The 15,830-nt window shown below is 37.3% G+C and overlaps 1 protein-coding gene and 1 long non-coding RNA gene across 4 annotated transcripts in view; both read left to right on the top strand.

The window, feature by feature from the left end:
- Positions 1-11,051, top strand: part of LOC310723763 (uncharacterized protein) — a 35,029-nt gene extending 23,978 nt beyond the window's left edge. Inside the window, exons 4-6 of one of the 3 annotated variants that reach the window (XR_014532751.1) lie at positions 7,806-7,987; positions 8,228-8,385; positions 10,493-10,676. Coding sequence is in view for 2 of the 3 variants with exons in the window: in XM_083537206.1 (XP_083393332.1) it covers positions 7,806-7,987; positions 10,493-10,548 (238 nt within the window). In the remaining variant the exon portion in view is untranslated. Of the gene's footprint in view, positions 1-7,805; positions 7,988-8,227; positions 8,386-10,492 lie in introns of all 3 variants that reach the window. The other 2 variants (XM_083537206.1, XM_083537205.1) reach the window with 2 other exon arrangements.
- Positions 1,232-2,159, top strand: LOC310723790. The gene is made up of 2 exons (XR_014532771.1): positions 1,232-1,846; positions 1,934-2,159. It is a non-coding gene; the product is annotated as an uncharacterized lncRNA (long non-coding RNA).
- Positions 11,052-15,830: the final 4,779 nt, after the last annotated feature.

Genomic DNA, 15,830 nt, shown 5'->3' with positions numbered 1-15,830 from the left:
ATCATTGAAAGATGTCCAGCCGTTCCATCAGCAAAGTACCCATTTAATGTCTGGAGAAGTTTGGCCAGACGTGGTCTTCCTGCAAGAATTGCAGTCAAAAAGCCATGCCTCTGCCATGGAAAAAAGACTAAACAGCTCTACTATACACATAGATATAGGAATCTAAAATGTTTGGCTATTGCATAAAACATGTTTGGTGAAGGCCTGTAGAGCAGTACAATTATGAGTATCTGTAGGCAACAGTGGAGGTTTTTGCAAGTTTGGGGCTTCATTTCTTCAAATGGAGTTGGAGATGTAGAGAGAATGAATGGTGTCCTTAATGCTGAGAAATACAGGCAGCTGCTTATCCATTATGCAATACAGTCAGGGAGGTGTTTTATTGGCTCAAGTTTTATTCTACAGCTGGACAACAACTCCAAACCCCCATACACCCACTGTCATTAAGCTCTATCTTCAACGTAGAGAAAAACAGTCCTGGAAGTGATGGTTTGGGAATAAATGAAGAGACAGAATGTTTTTTTTGAGGCAGAGGTCGATTTAAGGCAGCCTGTATCCGCACATCTGTGATTAGTTCTCCAAGATGTTGGTAACAACCTACCGGTAGAGTTTAATAAAAAAAATGCATGCAAGTGTACCTAGAATAATTGATGCTGTTTTGCAGGCAAAGGATGGTCACACCAAATATTGATTTAATTTGGATTTTTTATATATTTTTTTTTTGATAATTGACACGAATAAATAAACCCTTACAAATCTTATCTTCACACTTTGCAATGCAAGTAATGGGAATTAAATCACTTTTTTTTTTTTTTTTTTACTTGCTACTTTTGATGCAAACTCATCTTTTTATTTGAGGTGGGTCAGAGACAATATCCAACCCAAATCCCTATTGATTGATTGTTATGGGATGGTGCTCTGAAAATTGACCCTAAACTACATTATATTTGGATTAAAATTCTGAACTAAAAAAAAAAACAAAACATATGGGTAGCCTCTAAAATTGATAAATATTTCTTTGTTGCATCCAAATGGAAATGTGTCTTTAACCCACTTTAAGCTCTGGTAAACAGTTAATGAGAAAAGAGAGAGCTGTTTTCTAGGAGCTAATGTTGATAATTTGACTGCTATATTGTCTCAAACAAAGCTTGAATGTTTTCGGGCTGGATTTGGAACCTCAAATGAATTGTGATGTTTCTTGTTTCGAATGCCTGACTCCACATTGACATTTTTTTTTACCTATTTTTTTATTTATTTTTATTAAATCTCCAGTTTTCAGATATTGGCTTGTAACTGTGTTCTTAATGTTTTAATCGTACACATGACTTTGCAATTCAGTGGTTGTAATGTAATCTCGGAGTATCTGGTTAATCTTTAGAGAGTGAAACTGAAATGAAATGCACACGTGTTAGTTTTAGATATTGCTCAACCAATTGTTATCGTTCCAAAAAAAAAAAAAAAAAAAAAAAAAAAAAAATAGACTTACTCATCCAATTTACATCTGCTGAAGAGGCCCAGTTTTTGAAACCATTACATCAGATTGAATCATTTTGAAGTTATGAATTAATCTTTATTACCATAATAAATTTATATAAGGTTAGTACACTTCCTTGCTGCAGGCATATCTTCAGCTGTACGGAGAAACCAGAGAACCTCATCTCGAATGACAGTAACCTGAGTTCAGTAGACTAGAGTCATAAAGATATGGTGCTCATAGAACTACATTTAGAATAATTACTTTGCTGTTTTTAAATAAAAGGAAAATGCTGTGTATTAAGTGAATTCTAAGTGAAAACAAGTGAATTCTTTGAAAGTTAAGTTTTGGAAGATTTGAAGAGATCATGCAGATGTAGAAGTGATGGTTCTATTTCAGTTGCTGTTCACCGAAGTGAAAACATACACCCACTCCTATGCTGTAACTCTGCCTTAAATATAGCTGCATTATATCGAAATAAAAGTGTGTCTTTAACCTGAGCACTGGGAAATGAAATGATTGAACAGTTTTCTAGGAGCCAATGTGGAAAATCTGACTGCTATTTTGTCTGAATAAAAAGTTTGAATGTTTAAGGCTGGATTTGTCCAGCAAATGAATTGTAATGTTCCTTGTTTTGAATGGTTGACTCGACACTGACTCTATTTTTGGATCGAATCTCCAGATTTAAGCTTTTGGCTTCAGTTTCTGCTAGAGTTTACTCCATCCAGAGCTTAGCATAAAAGCCCTGTGGAGACCGTTAGGTGTGTTTTTTTTGTATCTTTATCATATATGTGTTTGTTACTCAGTGGTTGTAATGTAATCTTGGAGTATGTTGTTAATCTTGTTAAAGTGAAATAATGAATTCTTTTTTAAAACCATAATAAATTCATTGGAAGTGATTACACATAAACACACACACACACTTGCAATAGGCAGTTTATCTTAGCAAATTCAACTGCAGGCATATTTCCATTAGGACAGAGGAAACCAGAGAACCCAACAGAAAACCAACATGAGAGCCATTATTCACAAATTGAGAAAACTGGAACAGTGGTGAACCTTCCCTGGAGTGGTTGGCCTACCAAAATTACTCCAATGACTCACCCAGGAGCTCTTAAAACAACCTGAAACAACATCTAAAGATCTGCAGGCCTGACAATGATCCAAAGCACACCAGCAAGTCCACATATGAATGGCTCAAAAAAACTAAATTAAGGTTTTAAAAATCTGTTGCATGCAATTAAACCTTTTATGTGGTGCTGAATTAAAACCATTATGCAAAGAAGAGTTGGCCAAAAAAAAGGGTTGTCTATTACTCCACAGTAATGTTAAAGTCTCGTTGCCAGTTAAAGCAAATGATTGATTGCAGTTTTTGCTACCCAGAATGGCACAACCGTTTATTAGGTTTAGAGGGCAATTACTTTTTCACATAGGGCCAGGCAGGATTAGACAGCTTTTTTTCCTTAATAAATGCAATTATCATTTTAAAACTGCACTTTCCATTTCCACCACTTTAAAGACTTCACAAATTTAAAGTTGTGATCGAAATATACTGTGTGATTTGGACTTACAGGAATGACTTCTAGCTAGGAGGTGAACTGTCATATGGTGAGTTTTTCAGACACGCTGAATTACTGCCTGCATTATTAATCATTTATGGATCGCATGCTAATCTGACACTTGTCTTACTGCAGTATGCCACAAAGCTAAAACACAACTCACAAAGGTTAAACACAAAGGTTTAACTTTGATCATTAGCTAATCTGGCCAATTCTGCCAAAAGTCAATTGTGGCATATAAACATTAGCTTTAGAACCTCATCATGGAAATTTCCCCACTTTGGGACGAATAAAGTTATATCTTAACTTATTTTATCTCATTGTCACCTGCATTCCACATCTTGTCATAAAAATGATGGATTCATTTGTTTTACATCATATTTTAAAACCATTTAGAAACATTTAATTGAGCAGTATTATTGTTAAATCAAAAGTGTACAAATCCAATAATTCAAATGTACAGTATGGACAAAACACAGAGGAAGGTCAAGAGATCTACTGTACAATCAGGATAACATGGGCTGGACAAAGTGGGTGAATATCAAATTGGAAATCGGAGAAATACGGCTTTGTAATGTCAGAAGTAAAAATGTGAGAACTGAGCAAATACTTCCGAGTTGCAACAGAAAGAGTTACTTTTGTGGGTCTGTGTGTGAGTGTGTGTTGCTGACTCAGAGCTCTGCTGAGTGCTGCAGGTCCTGAGATGTGTAGTTCGTAGTGAATGTGTTTGAAGGCAATGGTGTTTGTTGGTACTTGAAGTTGTGATGTTGCTGTGACCAGACACTTATGGTAAATATTTATAGAACAATTCATAAAAAATAAAAAAATTGCTCCCTGAAAAACAAAAAATAAACTATTATAAAATGTAATGGTTTATTTCGATGGTTGCTAACACCAGAAAATATTTTTGTTGCTCATTTTAGATTTAACTGTTGGAACCGTTCGACAGTTATCAAAATATTGCTGTAAAATAACATTTACTAAAAACAATTATGCAAATTTATTTAACTGAATTTACTAGGTTTATTTTATTTATTTTTTTTTACATATTTTTAAAATCTGGCAACCCTACTGATCTATTTCTGTGAAAGTCTTATGAATATCAAGTTGTGTGTTGCAAATCTTTTGAAGTAGTCATTTCAAGAAATTGTTTTAATTTTATCTTTTATAAACCTTGTATATAAGTTTTGTATATAAACATTTGATCAACACAATCAACAGCATATACATATGCTAAGCAAATGCTTAAACATTAATGCTTGACCATATTTAATGAGCTCTATCAATTGGCGTGCATTTGTTAACATTTATATGTGAAAACTACCGTATTTTCCGGACTATAAGCTGCTACTTTTTTCCCACGTTTTGAACCCTACGGCTTAAACAGCGAAGCGGCTAATTTATGGATTTTTCCCGGTTTCACAAGATTCAAGCCAAGAAACTGAGCCTTATAACATTAGACCAATGAAATTTATGAACGGGTTCAGGTGAACCAATGAAACTCTTTATATTAAATCAGATGCGCACCACATCATAAATATGGATGAGGTTCCTCTGAAGTTTGACCTGCCGCTCACTCGGACTGTCAACAGGAAATGCGAATCATTCGTCACGCTGAAAACAACCGGGCATGAAAACACACTTCACCTGTGTTCTGAGCTGCACGGCATCGGGAGAAAAGCTTCCTTTTTAAACGCACGACGATGCCAAAAGATAAACTCCCGAGAGAAATAGTTGTGAAAGGAAGGAGGAAGACAGTGAACAATGATTTTCTTGGTTGGCTACTGTTTAGATACAAGCCGTGTAACAGGTACTCACTTTCGGTAAAGCCTGTGTAAAGTTCATTAGTTTCAGTGTGGACACCTGCGGCTTATAGACAGGTGCGGCTTATTTATGTGCAAAATAAAAATCTTTGTCAAATTCAGTGGGTGCGGCTTATATTTGGGTGCGTTTAATAGTCCGGAAATTACGGTGGTTTAAATTAAAAATCTGTGCATCATATAAAAATTAGCATGTACATATCTATAGTAGTAATAGGATCAAATACTTTATGAATTGTACAAAAGTACCTTCTACTGAATTTAGTTACTTTAAAAAAAAAAAAACTTTTTAACATTGGACAATTGTCTTTAAAGCTTTATAGAATAAAATAGGTGGATAAAATGTAAGTGTATAAATTAGTCCCTATAAGTTTATACCTAATTAGCAAGCCAATGGTGACAGTAGCAAGGAAAACTCTGAGCTGGAATGAGGAAGAAACTTGAGAGGAATCTGATTTTAAAATGGATCCCATCCTCATGGTATCACAGAACATCCATTTATTCTAGTCGCTTCATTGTTGAGATTATCAACTGTTCACTGATGGACTGTTGAATGGAAAACTCTTCATGGGAGTTGCAGCCCTTATATTTGTATTAATTACAGTCCAAACAAATCTTCATGTTTTTTTTAAGTAAACTTGTGGAACCTCAGGCTTTTAATGTGAAGCCATCCTCAGCCGCACTGAGTGGTTTCCTGTTGACTTTATTATTTCCACAATATGCTGAATACACAGAAAAATTGTGTGTGTGGTGTGCATGTTATACACTTATTGTAGTTAGTGCTTGATATTGTCATCTAGTCATGCTGTATGCAATGTTTCTTTCCCACATTAGTTCTGAGTGCACCTGAAATTTGTGGTCATGGCCCCTTTTTGAGGTCATTAAAAACAAACTCCTTTTCTTTTATTAGTTTTGTTTCTTTAGTATTGTTTCTTTAGAACATATACTAAAATGTGAGGGGTGTACTCACTTTTGTGAGAGACTGTACATTACAATAATGTAAAAGGTGCAATGTAAAGATAAACACTGAAGGTTACCATTTGACCATAACAGTGCAGTGAACATAGTGCAGAAAAGGCAACACAAGGTAGAGTGTTGTAATTTGTGCAACAGTGTAGGCTTTTGTGAGTCGTGTTAATTTGACTGAGTTTGATAAATAGATTGTCGTTTATTTATAGTTTATTAGGCTGACAGCCGAGGCAAAGAAACTGTTTCCGAGTCTGCTGGTGCATGAAGGCTTCTATACCTCCTCTCAGATGGGAGAGGAGTAAACAGTCCAAGACTGGGGTGAGAGTTGCCTTTGATAAAGTTTCTCACACTTTGTAGGCAGTGTCTGTGGTGTATGTCTCTGATCAAGGGTAGCTGAACACCATTGATGTGTTGGGCAGGTTTCACCACTTGTTGGAGGGCGTTTAGATGTGAAACAGTGCAATTGCAATACCACACTTTATTGTGGTCTGTTCAGATGCTTTTACTTGTGCATTTGTAGAAGTTCTGCAGGGTGTGGGAGTGGGCATAGGTTCTTTAGCTTCCTTAGAAAGTAAAGGCGCTTTTGTGCCTCTTTGATCCGAGTGGCAGTGTTGAGGGACCAGAAAAGATCCTCTGAGATACAAGTGATTTAAACCTAGTCACACACTCTACTTCAGTCCCATTAATGTAGATGGAAGTGTGTGTGTGTGTTTCCTATCTTGTCCATAATCAGTTTCTTGGTTTTTTTTCAGTGTTGAGTGCAAGATTGTTGTTGGCACACCACACTGCCTGGTGCCGAGCCTCTTCCCTTTAGACCCTTTCTTCATTGTTGCTGATTGGACCTAAAATCATGGTGCTAACTGCAAACTTGATGTTGGAGCTTGTGGTGTGCAGTTGTGGGTGAAGAGAGAGTAGAGGATGGAGTACAGAACACAGCAATGTAGTACACCACTGGTATACCACTTTATACAGTGAGTTTAGCAATAAAAACCTTTTTCTCCACAGAGATTCTCCATAGTGTTATTGACATAGACTAAGTTTAATCTGTTACACATTCGCAAAATTATTCGTTTGTTTTTCCAAGATTGTCATCATGGTCACACTGGTTTCAGGTTTTAGTTCATATTTCATTGTTATTTGGTTTCGTACATTTGCATCATATTTTAGAACCATTTGGAAACATTAAGTTGAGCAGTATTAATGTTAAATTAAAAGTAGACGAATCCAATAAATCAAATGTACAGTATGGTCAAAACACAGAGGAAGGTCAAGAGATCTACTGTATAATCAGAATTACATGGGCTAGACAAAGTGGGTGAATATCAAATTGGAAATCGGAGAAACACGGCTGTATAATGTCCGAAGTAAATATGTGAGAACTGAGAAAACACTTCAGAGTTCAACAGGAAGTTTATTTAGTGTGTGTGTGTTGCTGACTCAGAGCTCTGCAGAGTGCTGCAGGTCCTGAAATGTGTATTTCGTGGTGACTCTAATGTTTTGTTTAGATGGTTGCTTGCACCAGAAAATTTTTTTTTGTGCATATTTTAGATTTACCTAACCAAGCTCGTCATCGGGTCACACTGGTTTTGCTCATGTTGTTGTTCAGTTGTTTCAGTTCATTGTTTCAGTTCATGTTTAATTTAAATTTTTCATTTGGTTCTTTTGCTTTTGTTTATTTGTTTTTGTATATTTGCATTTCATTTACATTTTCCTATTTCCCATTTCTAGATAAAGCTGTATAAAAAAAAAAAACCTCTATCTTTGCTAGTTCCGTAACATCAGATGATTAAGATAAACAATACAAGTGAACAAAAAAACCCCATACCTTTACTAAAACAGTACAGAAAATGCATTGAGGAAGTTTTAAATCTGAAATAATAAATAAAAGGTGGTGGAGGTGGTTTCATGAAATGACAAAGTTAAATGGAATGGAATTAAACTTTATGATCAACCCATTTTTTTAATGAAACTTTTCAATCTAACCAGACAGGACTCGGCAACTCTTCCTGACGGAGTAAAAGCAGAAGGGAACAGGCTGTACTTGATGAAACCAACCTCAGACCTAAATGGACTGTATCACTGCAACATTACAAATAAATACGACACATATTGCGCAGCTGTCTATATAGAGATTCAAGACTCTACACTGTATTGGATTTTTAAAAAAGGTAAGGCGATATGTTTAAACACACCTGTTCATCTTTAATAGAACCAGTGCATGTTGGAGTAATAAAGAGCCATTATTCGATATTAATGATTGAAAATTATGGATTTTTTTTTCCCAGAAAAATCTGAATTTGTTGTATAGATTAATTTATTGCACTCATTGTATGCATTTCACACAGAGGCCTGCAGGATATTGATTTATTTACACAGAAATAAAACTTTCTTTTGGCTTCTCCCATTAGGGGTCGCCACAGCGGATCCTCCGCATGTTTGATTTGGCACATGTTTTACGCTGGATGCCCTTCCTAACGCAACCCTCACTATTTATCCGGGTTTGGGACCGGCACTAAGAGTGGCTGGGGTTGGTTGCCTGACCGGGGATCGAACCCGGGCCGCAGCGGTGAGAGCGTCGCATCCTAACCACTAGACCACCAGAAATAAATGTCCAATATAGGTTTTCTAATTTCACTAATTAGAATCTAATCTATCTAATCTAATTTCTAAGTTATAGTATATATACAGTGGGTACGGAAAGTATTCAGACCCCCTTAAATTTTTCACTCTTTTTTATCTTGCAGCCATTTGCTAAAATCATTTAGGTTCATTTCTTTTCCTCATGAATGTACACACAGCACCCTATATTGACAGAAAAACACAGAATTGTTGACACTGTTGCAGATTTATTAAAAAAGAAAAACTAAAATATCACATGGTCCTAAGTATTCAGACCCTTTGCTCAGTATTTAGTAGAAGCCCCCTTTTGATCTAATACAGCCATGAGTCTTTTTGGGAAGGATGCAACAAGTTTTTCACACCTGGATTCAGGGATCCTCTGCCATTCCTCCTTGCAGATCCTCTCCAGTTCTGTCAGGTTGGACGGTAAACGTTGGTGGACAGCTATTTTTAGGTCTCTCCGGGGATGCTCAATTGGGTTTAAGTCATTGCTCTGGCTGGGCCATTCAAGAACAGTCACAGAGTTGTTGTGAAGCCACTCCATCATTATTTTAGCTGTGTGCTTAGGGTCATTGTCTTGTTGGAAGGTAAACCTTCAGCCCAGTCTGAGGTCCAAAGCACTCTGGAGAAGGTTTTTGTCCAGGATATCCCTGTGCTTGGCCGCATTTATCTTTCCCTTGATTGCAACCAGTCGTCCTGTCCCTGCAGCTGAAAAACACCCCCACAGCATGATGCTGCCACCACCATGCTTCATTGTTGAGACTGTACTGGACAGGTGATGAGCAGTGCCTGGTTTTCTCCACACATACCGCTTAGAATTAAGGCCAAAAAGTTCTATCTTGGTCTCATCAGACCAGAGAATCTTATTTCTCACCATCTTGGAGAACTCCATGCGGGTTTTCATGTGTCCTGCACTGAGGAGAGGCTTCCGTCGGGCCACTCTGCTATAAAGCCCCACTGGTGAAGGGCTGCAGTGATAGTTGACTTTCTACAACTTTCTCCCATCTCCCGACTGCATCTCTGGAGCTCAGCCACAGTGATCTTTGGGTTCTTCTTTACCTCTCTCACCAAGGCTCTTCTCCCCCGATAGCTCAGTTTGGCCGGTCGGCCAGCTCTAGGAATGGTTCTGGTCGTCCCAAACGTCTTCCATTTGAGGATTATGGAGGCCACTGTGCTCTTAGGAACCTTAAGTGCAGCAAAAAATTTTTTGGAACCATGGCCAGATCTGTGCCTTGCCACAATTCTGTCTCTGAGCTCTTCAGGCAGTTCCTTTGACCTTAATGATTCTCATTTGCTCTGACATGCATTGTGATCTGTAAGGTCTTATATAAACAGGTGTGTGGCTTTCCTAATCAAGTCCAATCAGTATAATCAAAAATTTCTGGACTCAAATGAAGGTGTAGAACCATCTCAAGGATGATCAGAAGAAATGGAGAGCACCTGAGTTAAATATATGAGTGTCACAGCAAAGGGTCTGAATACTTAGGACCATGTGATATTTCAGTTTTTCTTTTTTAATAAATCTGCAAAAAGGTCAACAATTCTGTGTTTTTCTGTCAGTATGGGGAGCTGTGTGTACATTCATGAGGAAAAGAAATGAACTTAAATGATTTTAGCAAATGGCTGCAATATAACAAAGAGTGAAAAATTTAAGGGGGTCTGAATACTTTCCGTACCCACTGTATGTATGTGGCAGTGGGCGTGAGCGCAAGTTTACGAGTGAAGGGCTATTTTGTGTGCTATTGCTGCGCAAAACAATCTTTTTTACACGTTTGTCATATTGCTATCATTATCGTAACTTCGAAAAATCAGGGACCATCTGTATTCTGATCTAACAAATTTAAGATCTAAGAAATGTAGACTTTATAGCATGAACAGAGAGTAACATGAGAACACAGGAGCTGTAAAATCACTATTTACCTGTTTGCTTTAAGTAACTGACAACCCTTTCAATCAGCTCTTTTTACACACACCTACATGTTAACACCACATGATAAAATAATGATGTGTATGCGTTAATGCCCATGTTAGAATGATCTTTTCTCTTTCTGCAGCCTCTGCACTGTGGAATTCTGGTGTCCGGATGACAACCCATACACAGGAATTCTAGAAAAACTGGACTTTTATAAACTGCTTTTGCAGTAATGAAAAAAAAAAGTTCCTGAGCAGGAATTAAAGCTACAAGTGTGAAGTGAATATAATGTGCCAATAATAAATCTTGTTAATGCTATGGGCTAACAACTTCCTTCTAGATTTGCTGGTTTATATTTACTGGTAAAATGTGTCGATCAGTATGTCATTTCATGATGCATTTTCAATTCCTAGAAAGTAGCAGCTAACACACTGTAAAAAAGTCTTCCAAAATGTTTGACATTTTCTGATAAATTTGCGTAGGCGTTCTAGGTTTAAAAATCCATGACATTTGACTTCTTAGTACAATGAAGGACCAGTGTAGGAGCCCTGACCAATAGCGTTGGTCTCGCATCTTTTTATTTTTGGACAGTGCACATAACTTGTCACAAACATGCATTATAGCACAATTAAATTCTTCACATATTCAGCTTAATAGGAAGCTGTGGTCAAAGCACAAAGTCAGCCATGTTACCATGCTCCTAAAACTGTCCAAAGTACCTGGAAAACAAATGTCATTCACTATATGGACAGTCACCTGTATTGGAACAACTGACTTTCCCAGACATATTTGGTTGTTTCCCAAACTGTTATTGCAAAGCTGAAGGCACATAATTGAAGTGGATGTCTTTGGATTTATCTCTCTTTATGCTTTGCATGAATTACATGCTTTTATATGATTTACCTATTTTGCACTAATCATCTTATTTACTATCTACCACTGTACTACAGTGACTCTGAAGGGATTAGGGAAGTTAGATTATATTCCTCAGGGAAAACGTGCTTTTATGTGTTTTTTTTTATGTATAAATGGTGGACTTGTTGTCCACCATGCACCAAATTATGTCAAATAAAGACTGTAACTGAAATGATTTGTAAGGGTGTTTGAATAAATAAATTGTCAGATGGCTTCTTGGTTTGATTGGTCATGAGGCAAGACACAAGTTCATATATTCACCATGTGTTCTACATTTAAGGCATTTGGCCTTAACCAGAGGGATCGCGCATGTAGAACGTCCATGTCCCTTCATGCAGAGGAGGGACATGGGGTATATCGGTAGGAGAATGCTGAGGATGAAGCTGCCAGGAAGGAGGAAAAGAGGACAGCCAAGGAGGAGGTTTATGGATGTGGTGAGGGAAGACATGCAGGTAGTTGGTTTGAAAGAGGCAAATGTATAGGACGGGGGTATGGAGACGGATGATCTGCTGTGGCAAACCCTAATGAGAGAAGCCGAAAGAAGAAGAAGAAGAAGAAGAAGAAGAAGGCCTTAACCAGAAAAGAAACTGTCAGTGTTTTTCATTTATATACATAAGCAGTTGAGAGTTAAGGGCCTTGCTGCGTGGCTCAGCTATGGCGGCTTTATGGTAGTGGGTAAAGAGTTTGGAATTATGATAAAGACCACCGGCAAAACTGAAAAGGTAACAGAAAATAATGAGTAAATCAGGCAATTATTTAAACAAATCAAGGTAAAACACAAAACAGGTTATGGTGAAAAACAAAACAACTTTGTTGAATGTTAACAAGAGCACATGGAAAATGAAAACCGTGATAAAAATGAAAAGGCTATAAGCGACACCTCATCTTAAAAAGAATAACACCTATGTGAGAGTGCAAGCATTTAAAACAATATTGCACTTTTAGATGGAACCTCAATGTTCAGAGACTTTGTCCTAAACCGTTTGTTTTGTAGACTATACAGTAATGAAAACAAGGAGGCTTACAGGATGAAGGTCTGATTCTTAGAACTATATTTACAGGGAAATGACAGTTCGTTGAATGTGGAAAGATACTATAAACAGAGTTTCAAACTTTAGCTTTAAAGTCCTCTAATTCCTAATTCACATCACATAGAATCTCATTATATACTGTAGCAAGCTCATTATGTTTTGCTTTTCTGCATCTGACAGTGAATCTTAAACCTGTGCAGGGCACAATTACATCTCAAGACTACAGAACCATTCTGGAACAAATACAGAGTATGACATACAATTTTATGCTTTTTCAGGACTGCCCAACATGTAAACATCAAAAACTAGTAGTACAACATTAAAAAAAGAAAAAACAATAAAATAACTTAAAATAAGTATAAATGTATATTAAAAGTATAGTTTAATGTAAAGTATAGGTATGAGGAAAAAAGAAAAGGATATTTTATATCCTATATATATATACACACATACATACTTGAATTAAACAAACAGAATTCCTTTGTTTAAGTATTTAAAATATTCCATCGAAGCAAAAATCCAAAACAAAGTCTGGTTTTTATTAGATATGAATAAATAATTAGAAATTTCCTCAATGTGGCACGAATAAAGGTATATCTTATCTTAATGATTGGTGTCTATTGCTTTTTTCATTGCAAGTTATCTCAGGTAAAATCTTGGGCCTTTGGATGGGTACAAACACATTTCTTATAGATCTTATACATTTGCAGCTGACAGATTTTTTTTAAACCAGCTGCAGTGACATTGGCCCTCTGTACTGTAAGAATTTAATTCCCCTTGTATACTTTCTATATGTTTTGTATTATATAACAAGAACTTGTTGAATAAAAACTGAAGGCACTGGGAACAATAACTCACTATTTTGTGCCAATTATAATCTGGTTTTGGACTTGCCCACTGTTAGATATTTTTGCTGTCTGAATAATTACTTAATGATTATAATTTGAGGTAATTTGAATCCGAATAAAGCAAGTTTTGTAGGAAGAACACTTTGTTTAACCTGGCTCTGCCCTTTTTAATATAACAGAAGTAATCAGTATTGGCTTCTCAATTGTTCCATTTACAGGTGTGTGCTATTCCTTTATTATTATTACTTGCAATTACAAAGATAAAAGCTCTAGGCTTTATGTTAAAGTGTAAAATGTGTCATTGAAGTAAAGTGAAGTAAACCATGATTCAGCTGATAAATCTAAACTAAATCATAAAAAGGTAAAACAGAAAAATAGAACACACAATAGACAATAGAAAGAAGCAATCCTTTTCACAAAATCATCAGGATTACATATGCTCGCACCGGACACAGCCAGTTTAGGTTTTCCTGGTCTGGGGCCTGAAAAGGAGGAGGATAGAATCCCTGGAGCCTCAGATCGTGGAATGACTAAGGGCACCTTAGAAATGTAACCCATTCTAGGGTACAGGAAGGCACTGGCCATGCCTGGAGAAACTGCAGAAAAGAGTGGGCCACAGAAAGGGCCTGCAAATCCCCTACTCTCTTAGAAAAAAAAGGCAATGGCCAGGAGAAACACAGTCAGACTGTGGGGGCCACCAAGGTGCCAAAGACTCAAAGGGGGGCTCGGATAGAGCCTACAACAAGACGACCATGTTCACAACTCTGGTGCTCAAGAAGGCGTGCCAACTTGTACAGGAGGCGTAATTACAGACCCCCCTGGTGGTTTATGTAAGAGACCACTGAGACCTTTGAGGTCCGACAGGAAATGCTTCAAAGATAGAAGCAGCACCAGCATCTCTAGGTAGTTGATGTGAGAGAGAGCTACTGGGAACTCCCAACACGGGGCCCTGAGATAGGAACTCAGGATCTCTCCAGACATCTAAGGCACGTAGATGGTCGAATCCCATATCCTGCCTAAAAAAGTGGTTTTCTATAATGGAGAAAGCACACTCTTTTCACCCAAATCTCGATGCTGGACCGCTAAATGCTCTGATTAAGCTAGTATTAACCAATCATCGATATACTTTAAGATGCGGATGCCCTAAATTCTCAGGAGAACCAAAGCTGGCTCCACACACTTCGTGAATGTGCGGAGTGAGAGAGTAAAACCAAATGGAATTACCCAATGGTACGAATCGGCCCTTAAAGCGAACCTCAGGAACTTACTGTGAGAAGGGAGGATGGATACATGCATCCTTTAGATGTATTGTGACAAAGCAGTCTTCGATCTTATCTGAGACACGACCTGCTTGAATTAGTGTGCGGTTTAGCTGACGTATATCTAGAATAGGACCCTTTATCCTTTTTGAAATGAGGGGAATGAAGTAGTCTCTGTCTGATTGAGGGACCACCTCGATGGCCTTCATCCTCAGGATAGTGTCTACCTCTTTTTTCCATGACCAGAGCCTGTTTGGGTCCCACCAGGTGGGACACAATATACGGATTACACGTGATTTAGATCGTGGACAACGCTGAAGCGTTACCAAAGCGGTGTTGACGCAGCTCGAGTTCCTGAAAGAGAACTTACTTCTGCACCCAACCTACTTGCCAGATTTGGCTCCTGTATACTTCGCCCTCTCCATGAAGATGAAGATGACAAAAGATCAGAAAGACCTTCAATGAGCTCAACCGCCGAAAATGTTCAAAACATTCACTGCATTATCTCTGTAAAACTGCTTTGAGAATATGTTTATTGTTAAAATAAAAACTAATTGAATTGAAGATCCAGGTCAAAAGTCGCAGTTTTGACACCATAACAGGGATCTATTGCGGATTCATGGAAAATGAAAACCGTGATAAAAATGAAAAGGCTATAAGCAACACCTCATCTTAAAAAGAATAACACCTATGTGAGAGTGCAAGCATTTAAAACAATATTGCACTTTTAGATGGAACCTCAAAGTTCAGAGACTTTGTCCTAATCCATTTGTGTATATGGAAGTGATAGTGTGTAAACATAGATACTTTTTGATACCACCTCTTACAGTATATAAGGCCCAGAAGACCTAGGGAATACTTTACAAGGTAATAAATGTATTTAATCTACCATCATTAACCAAATGGGGGTAGATGAAATTAATTAATTAGCTGGTAAGAGGCATAATTCCAAGCACCCAAGTCAACCAAATAAAGCTTTAACCAGAGTGAATGCAAAAGGTTACAACAAGCCTAAAAAACCACAAGACTAATAAGAGTTTGCATTAAAAAAAAGATTAAAGGGCAGCTGTGGAAAAGGTAAACTTGTTCCACAATATTAGGAAGAGATGAGCATGAAGAAGAAAAGCAGCTATTCATGATGATATTCATTTGTGCTTGTGTACTGTACATCTGCTAAAAAAAAACTGGTTTGTTTGTTTTCATAAATGGTGTGATTGCTGCCAAAGTAGCAGAATGAAAACCAAATTGTATATGGCTGTATTATATTACAACTGTTGGGGCACTGTGTAAAATGTAAATAAAAACAGAATGCATTGAATTAAAAATCTTATAAACCCAAGATTTGTTCAAACCAGAATATAGAAAACATAGCAATATGCTCTGCTGTCAGGTTTCACCTTTGCTTAAGATTTTGGGGTCTCACAATC

This window comes from Silurus aristotelis, assembly GCF_946808225.1.
Source record: "Silurus aristotelis genome assembly, chromosome: 3".
Classification (NCBI taxonomy): Eukaryota; Metazoa; Chordata; class Actinopteri; order Siluriformes; family Siluridae; genus Silurus; species Silurus aristotelis.
This window is presented reverse-complemented; position numbering and strand designations above follow the sequence as displayed.